Here is a 7,563-nt window from a genome sequence, read left to right on the forward strand (position 1 = left end):
CACCCCATCCCTCACTTCCTACACCCATCACCTTCTCCACCCTTCATCCCATCCCTCACTTCCTACACCCTTCACCTCCTCCATCCTTCATCCCATCCCTCACTTCCTATGCCCATCACCTCCTCCACCCTTCACCCCATCCCTCACTTCCTACATCCTTCACCTCCTCCATCCTTCATCCCATCCCTCACTTCCTACACCCATCGCCTCCTCCACCCTTCATCCCACCCCTCACTTCCTACACCCTTCACCTCCACCCTTCACCCCATCCCTCACTTCCTACACCCATCACCTCCTCCACCCTTCACCCCATCCTGCACCTCCCCACACTTCCTGATTCTTTGCAGGTGGTGAGCTGACACCCCACCCCCACCACAGAGACGGGCACCATGCTGGTGGGAAATGCAGGATCCACTTTTTTATTGCAGGAAGACTATGTCTAGAGCGAAGGCTACACAGACCCCACAATGGGGGAGTGGGGACACCCACATGCGGGGGGAGAGGGGGTGGGGGCGGAGTCACAGCAAGCATGGCCTGGCACAGTCCTCAGCACCAGGGGTGCCCAGGCAGTATGGGCCAGCAGCCAGGGCAGGCTCAGGCCCCCTCCTATTGCAGATCCCCTCTCTCCCCAGGGTCGGGGCAGGGTCTGGGGTGGGAGAGGCCTGGAGGTGGGCAGGGCCCCAGGGAGATTGTGCTATCAGGGTGTGTCCCTGAGAAAGGGCTGCAGACCCCTGCCCAGCCTCACTCTCTCCGGCACCTTCAGAGCCCAGAAGCTACTGCCAGGACAGGAGAGGAGGCAATGTCAGCTGCTGGTGGGCCCTGGGACAGCCCAAGTTTTAGGGGGACCCCGCTCTGCTCAGACACAATGCCAGCTCTTCTGGGAGCCCAGTCCAGGTGCTGGATAGCAACACACACACAAGTATGCACACTCCCTCTCTCTGAGTGTGTCCAGTAAACATTTGTTGAGTAAACACACACATGAACACAGAGGAAAACAAACATGCTTGTACCAAATCAGACACGAGCAACATGTTATCTACATCGTCCCATGTACCAAATCAGACACGAGCAATCTGTTATCTACATAGTCCCATGTACCAAATCAGACATGAGCAATACGTTATCTACATAGTCCCACCTGGCCACATGACTACAGAGACACATGCGTGCAATCTCTCTCTCTCTCTCTCTCAGTGTACAAAAGCGTGCACGCGCACACACACACACACACGCTGCTTCCTCACACCCAATAAGATCAACACCTCCATTTCACCTTCCCTCGCTGACTTAGCTGCTGTGCTCCAAAGCCCCACTATGGAGAGACCCACATGGCACAGAACAAAGAGCAGCTTCCAGCCAATAGCCAGTGAGGAACTGAGGCCCTCAGTCCTGCAACAGCAAGGAACTGAACGCTGCAACAACCACATGAGCTTGGAAGAAGCAAATCCTTCCCCGATCAGGCCTTCAGATGAGACCTCTGCCTGGCCAATGCTTTGATTGCAGCCTCCTGAGATCCCGAGTAGAGGACCCAGCGAACCTGCACACAGGCTCTGACCTGCAGAATCTATGAGATAATAAACGTGTGTTGTTTCTGGTTGCTCCATTTGTGGTCATTGGTTACACAGCAATATCCAACTGATACAGATTTGGGACCAAAAGTCACATTGCTAGAGAGTCATGTTGCTATCGAGTGGAACAGAGATCGTGTCCCTCAATCAGGACAAACATATTTACAGATAAATACTCTCAGAAAAACCATATCACCCACTCCCGCAAAATATAGTCATGCTCATACAGGCACAAAGATTCACACAGACACATCACAAATACCCGGTCTTGTTGACAACCATACACAGGTATCTACAACTACCCACCTCTCTATAGACCCTACACCACTATTACACACACAGACTGCCACGAAAACATACCATCCCAGACAGACACACACAGGTATACACACAGATGCACTTAGATACAAGTCACCCATCCACGCACCCCAGGTTGCACAAATACACCGCATACACCGTTCCATAGTCACTTCCGTGAATGTTGGACACAACCCTGTGGGGTCACGTGAGTGTGGTGTCACTCAGACTCTCTCACAAAAACACCGAGAACCTCATGGCTGCAGATACACCTGACTCCAGGACGCCACCTTCCCGGGTGGGCCCTGCTCTCTGGGACACAGGTGGTGGGGAGGAAGTGGGCGGGGCAGACCTCTGCCTGGAGGCCCCTCGGATCCTGCTGGTGCTGGGTCCTATCGGCTGTCCCTCTACCGGGGTGTAATTGATGTCTCTCTGGCCAGGGCCCTGGGCACCCCCTCCTGAGCATCCCAGGTCCCCACCCACCATGCGTTGCTAACGTCTCTGTCTTGGTGGAAGAGACGGGTCCCCGGGTGGACGGTGTCTGGGAAGCCCTTCTACGTTCATGGTGCGTCTCCGACCGGGCAGTTGTGCTGTGGATGTGGCCGGTCCCCGGGGGTGGGACTCGGGGCTGGCAGGGGCACTGCTGCAGGCCCTGTGGTTATTGCCTGGTGGCCTGAGGCCCATCCCGCGGGCCCCACACCCCGGTGTGAAGACAGGAGAGAGCGGCATTCTGGGACCGGAGGAGGGGCACAGATCAGAGGTCGTGAGGGGCCGGGTGGGGTTGGATGTATATTAACACCAAACAGGAGAAAAAAAGAAAAAAATATCTGAGGCTGATGTGCATTTTCAACTCCCCCCTCCCCCGGAAGGTCACAGTGATCAAATGTGAGGGACAGGACGCGCAGGTCTGGCTGGGGACACCCCAGGGAAAGAGATGGAGATGGGGAAACGCAGCCTCCTCTGATCCCGGCGGGAACAAGCAGCTCCTCTTGCCAGCTCCCCGTCCTGTTTTCCCATCTGCAGGACAAGGGGGGCCACCTCCAGCTCTTGGTTTTGGGGGGCGGGTACAGACAGAACAGGAGGGTGGAAAGAGAGCGGGGGAGGAAGAAGAGCCCCAGCCCTGCCTCGGGATGGGCAGGGGCAGCGGAGAGGTGGTGGCCTCGGTTTCCCCAGCCGAGGTGTTGGAGGAAGGATGAGAGAAGAGGAGGAGGCCGAGGAGGGTGTCATTGTTGGGGGAGGCAGCGGGGGCCGGGGCCAGTGGGGGTGGGCGGCGGGCAGGTGGGCGTTCCGGGCTCACATGAGGGTGCATTTGCCCTTGACGCGGTCTGTCCTCTTCTGCTTCCCGGAGCGCTTGCCGTCGATGTTGAGGCTCATGTTCCGGCGGGTCTCCAGCGTCAGCAGCTCCTGGAAGAGCTCCTTGACGTTGTAGTTCATCTTGGCCGAGGTCTCCATGAAGGCGCACTTCCACTCCTGGGCCACCGCCTGCGCCTCGCGCGTGTCCACCTCCCGCTGCGTCTCGTCGCACTTGTTGCCCACGAGCATCACGGGGATGTCCTCCACGCTGCCCTTGATCTGCACGATGAGCTTGTAGATGGGCCCCAGCTCCTCCAGCGACTGCTTGCTGGTGACCGAGAACACCAGGATGAAGGCGTGGCCCTTAGAGATGGACAAGCGCTGCATGGCCGGGAACTGGTGGCTGCCGGTGGTGTCTGTGATCTGCAGCGTGCACACGCTCTTGTCGCAGCTGATCACCTGCCGGTAGGTGTCCTCGATGGTGGGGATGTACGTGTCGCGGAACGTGCCCTTCACGAAACGCAGCACCAGTGAGCTCTTGCCCACGCCGCCCGCCCCAAACACCACCACGCGGTAGTCATTGCTCTGTTCGGGCATCTTCCCCGCGGCGGGTGGGGGGCCGGGCCTGGGAGGGTCTGGTGCCGGCTGCAAGAACCCCAGACCGAGCCTGTGCGGAGAGGAGGGTCAGACGTCAAAGGCCACCCAGGCTGGAGGGGACAGCCCCACGCCCTAGGGAGAGAGGCAGACAGGGCGGCTTCTCAGAGGAGGTGGCTGCTGTGCCTCCTGCCTCCCGAAAAGGCCCATCTGCTTGCCGTGGCTGACTTTGCAGTTCTGTCCCGCAGGTGGGCACACAGCCAACACCCTTTGCTTACTCCTCCCTAACCAAATCTGGGGCCTGAGCTTCCCCGGGGGGCGCTGAGCTAGGAGAGGCGTGAGAGATGCCGGGATGCCCACGAAACTCCTTGCCCTGGTGCGGGTGTCCCTTCCAGGCTGTGCAGGCTTCCTCCTCTCTTCCCAGCGTGGCAGGGGCCCCTGAAAGCTAGCAGGTCTGCCTTCCACCTCTCGCTCCACACCTGCCTGACTCTGAGGCCTTGCTGAGCCATTGTGCCACCCTGAGCCTGTTTGGTGGATCAAACGGTGCCCGTCTCCAACAACCATGGGTCCCCTGCTCTTCCCCCACCCAAGAGATGGCTAACCCTCGTGGAAAACGCACATGGTGCTGTGTTTAAGATGCATGTGTCAGGGCTGCAGCCCTAGGTATGATGAATCAGTCGGCCAGGGCAACAGCCCTGGAAACTTGTATTTTATTTTATTCTTCTTATTTATTTATTTATTTATTTTTAGACAGAGTTTCGCTCTTGCTGCCCAGGCTGGAGTGCAGTGGCTCAATCTCGGCTCACCGCAACTTCCGCCTCCCGGGTTCAAGCTATTCTCCTGCCTCAGCTTCCCAAGCAGCTGGGACTACAGGCATGCGCCACCACGCCTGGCTAATTCTATATTTTTAGTAGAGACGGGGTTTGTCCATGTTGGTCAGGCAGGTCTCGAACTCCTGACCTCAGGTGATCTGCCCACCTCGGCCTCCCAAAGTGCTGGGGTTACAGGCGTGAGCTACCGCACCTGGCCTTCTTCTTATTTTTTTTTAAGACCAAGTCTCCTTCTGTTGCCCAGGCTGGAGTTCAGCGGTGCAATCTCGGCTCACTGTAACCTCTGCCTTCTCGGTTCAGGTAATTCTCCTGCCTCAGCCTCCAGAGTAACTGGGACTACAGGCACGCACCACCACACCCGGCTAATTTTTGTATTTTTAGTAGAGACGGGGTTTCGCCATGTTGGCCAGGCTGGTCTTGAACTCCTGACCTCAGGTGATCCTCCCGCCTCAGCCTCCCAAAGTGCTGGGATTACAGGCGTGAGCCACCGAGTCCAGCTGGAACTTGTATTTTAAGGCTGCTCTCCTCACCTCCCATAAATGGGATCCTGAGGCTGGGAGTCTGAGAACCACAATTTGCAAATCAGGGCACCAATTTCCAATAGCCACCCCGGGAGGCAGGGTCTTGCAGCCCAGGTGGGACACAAACATACACAACCAGAAGCTGAATGGGAAAATCCCCGCTTCCTAAATTATAAAATCAAACTATGGCCTGGCATGCCCTAGGCCTTCCCGTTCAGGTCTGATGGATCCTTAGGAATAGCGTTTCCTGGGAGGGGGTCCTTTTGGCCTCTCTCTTCTCTCTTGGGCTCAGAGAGGTCCAGCAGCCTGAGGAAGTCACACAGCACAGCGGATCCTGAAAGGACGGAGGTGGGGAGAGAACCCTGGGGGAAGGGCAGGTGGCTTATCTCCAGAATTTATGTCCTCCCCTCCCCTTCCTCCTTCCAGTCTCTGGGATGGGGATGGGGAGTCCCCCAGCAAGGGGGTCTACAGTGGGAGAGAAGGAGGCACCAGTTCCTACTTGCTGTTGCACTTGGGGTGGGGGTGTGTTTATGGGGAGGGTCCAGAGGTTCCCCGGGAGCCAGTGGTTTGAACCTAAACAGGCACATTCAAGTCCCCAAGCCTCCGTTCTCTCTTCTGTGAAATGCGAGCCACTGTTGGGACAAGTAAGGTGACAAGGTGGAGAAAGGTCCCAGGCAGTGCCCCGTCCAGCAGAGACTCCGATCACCACAGTGATCACAATCACAAGGGCTCGGGGCCGGTAGGCAGAGCACTTGGCCGTGCCAGTTGGTTGCAAAGGCACCTTCTGGATTATCAAGGGTAACAGATTTGCCAGAAAAAGAAAACAGGATGATGAAAGCGCCAGCTGACACAGTCCCCAGTTGTGATGAGCCAGGCAAACTTCTGGGCGCCTCGGCAATGCCAACTCATGTGATTGGCTGCCGGGTGTGTGGACTACATGCATAGTAATTCTGGACATTCGGAGGAGGCTGGGGGTGCTGGTGGCTGGGGGGAGGCGGCCTGCGCTGCAGACCCTGCCCTTTCCTGGGTGGGCGCCCTGAGAGGCAGGCATGCTGCTGTGCAGAAAGATGCCACCAAGATGGGCCTGGGGTCCTAACGGCCATGGGTTCTGTGGACCCAGACCCAGCCTTTGCCTTGCTGTGGGCGCTGAAGCTCCAGCCCCCATCAGCAGCACTGTCCTCCCCGAGTAGCCCCGCTGGGTCTGGAATCCCTGACTAGGAAGGCGCTTGCACTCAAGAGCCCTGAAGCCCACGAAGCCCACGCGGCTTCCCACCTCCTCCTCCTGGGGGATGCGGGTGGAGGGAGGGGGTCGTGGGCACTGAGGCGGGAGCAGGAGGGGCTGGCTCAAGGTCACAGAGCAGGGGGGTGGAGGCGCATAGCTGGGCTGGAAGCCCACCCTGCTTGGCTACACTCCCGGGGTTTCCCGCCTGTGCCGGGCAGCCCACCCACGGACAGCCAGGCAGGGCCAATGTACCCCAGCCCTGGGTCCCTGAAGCCCGGCTCCTGGCCGGACACGGCATGGTTGGTGGGGACGGGGGTGTCAAAGCAAGCTCAGGGTCAGGAAAGCAGAGAAAGCCGCGACACAGGGGTCTGGCAGGGGTCACGCCTGACCAAGGGTGGGGCGGGGGTCTGACCCGGGGCCGCCTGACCGGTGAGGGGTCTGACGGAGAGAGGGCCTGCTCTAGGGGGCCGAGGGCGCAGAGGCACAGTGCGGGGCCAGGCCAGGGGCGCCCCTTGACTCAGGAGGACCTCAGTGGTGGAGAGGAGGAGCCCACCCCGGGAAGGGGCGCGGAGGGAGGGGCTTGGCTGGGCAGCGGGGCGGAGGGCGAAGTGGGCAGCTGCAGGAGGGAGGAGGCCCTGCCCGAGGGGACCAATGCGGAGAGGGGCGGCGGGGTGGGCCTCGGTGGGGCGGGCTCGGCAGGGGGGCGCCCTCCGGGTGGGGGAGGGGAGGCGGCCGGGAGCTGTCCAAGGTGAGCCGCGGAGGGGCCGGCTGGGCTGGCGGGATGGGACCGGGGGCGCCCGGCCAGGGGCCCTGGAGCCAGGCGGGGAAGGGCCCGGCCCCGAGGCCCGGGAGGGTGGGGCCGGGACAAAGGAGGGACGCGCGGCGGGGAGGACGGCCGGCGGGGGGCTGCGCAGGGACCCCCGCCCCGCCCCGGGCCGCCTACCTGGGCCCGCTGGTCCCTGCGGCGCCGCGGCCGCTGCTCCTGCCCGCTCCGGTGTCCGCTGGCGCCGCCGCCCCCCGCCCGCCCGAGCCGCCGCAGTCGCGCCCGCGCCGTCCCCGCCCGCCCGGCCCCGCGCTCCGCCCCGCCCCGCCCCGCCCCGGGGACCCGCGCCCACGGGGCCCGCGCGCCGCCTGGCCAAGGTCACCGCCGGCCCACGAGGGACCCCGGACCGCCACCCCCACGGCACCCCTGCCCGCGCCCGGGGTGGGGGAGATCGCCAGGATCCGGGACCCCCGCC

The 7,563-nt window shown here is 60.9% G+C and overlaps 1 protein-coding gene across 2 annotated transcripts; it reads right to left on the reverse strand.

Annotated features, from left to right (window-relative positions):
• Positions 1 to 393: 393 nt before the first annotated feature.
• LOC105485761 (DIRAS family GTPase 1) lies at positions 394 to 7,353 on the reverse strand. 2 transcript variants are annotated; one of them, XM_071088221.1, is made up of 2 exons: positions 7,269 to 7,353; positions 394 to 3,887 (listed from the first exon to the last, which is right to left on the reverse strand). In XM_071088221.1, the coding sequence occupies exon 2, from the start codon at positions 3,753 to 3,755 to the stop codon at positions 3,159 to 3,161; it is 597 nt and encodes a 198-aa protein (XP_070944322.1). In that variant the 5' UTR covers positions 3,756 to 3,887; positions 7,269 to 7,353; the 3' UTR covers positions 394 to 3,158. The 2 variants fall into 2 exon arrangements, with proteins under 2 accessions (XP_070944322.1, XP_070944321.1); XM_071088220.1 differs by having other exon boundaries at positions 394 to 3,825; positions 7,269 to 7,352.
• Positions 7,354 to 7,563: the final 210 nt, after the last annotated feature.

The sequence above is a fragment of the Macaca nemestrina genome, chromosome 20, assembly GCF_043159975.1.
Source record: "Macaca nemestrina isolate mMacNem1 chromosome 20, mMacNem.hap1, whole genome shotgun sequence".
NCBI lineage: Eukaryota > Metazoa > Chordata > Mammalia > Primates > Cercopithecidae > Macaca > Macaca nemestrina.

What these genes read in the sequence shown, in the direction of transcription:
- LOC105485761 (XM_071088221.1), bottom strand. Translation starts at nt 3,755, where the DNA reads ATGCCCGAACAGAGCAATGACTACCGCGTGGTGGTGTTTGGGGCGGGC.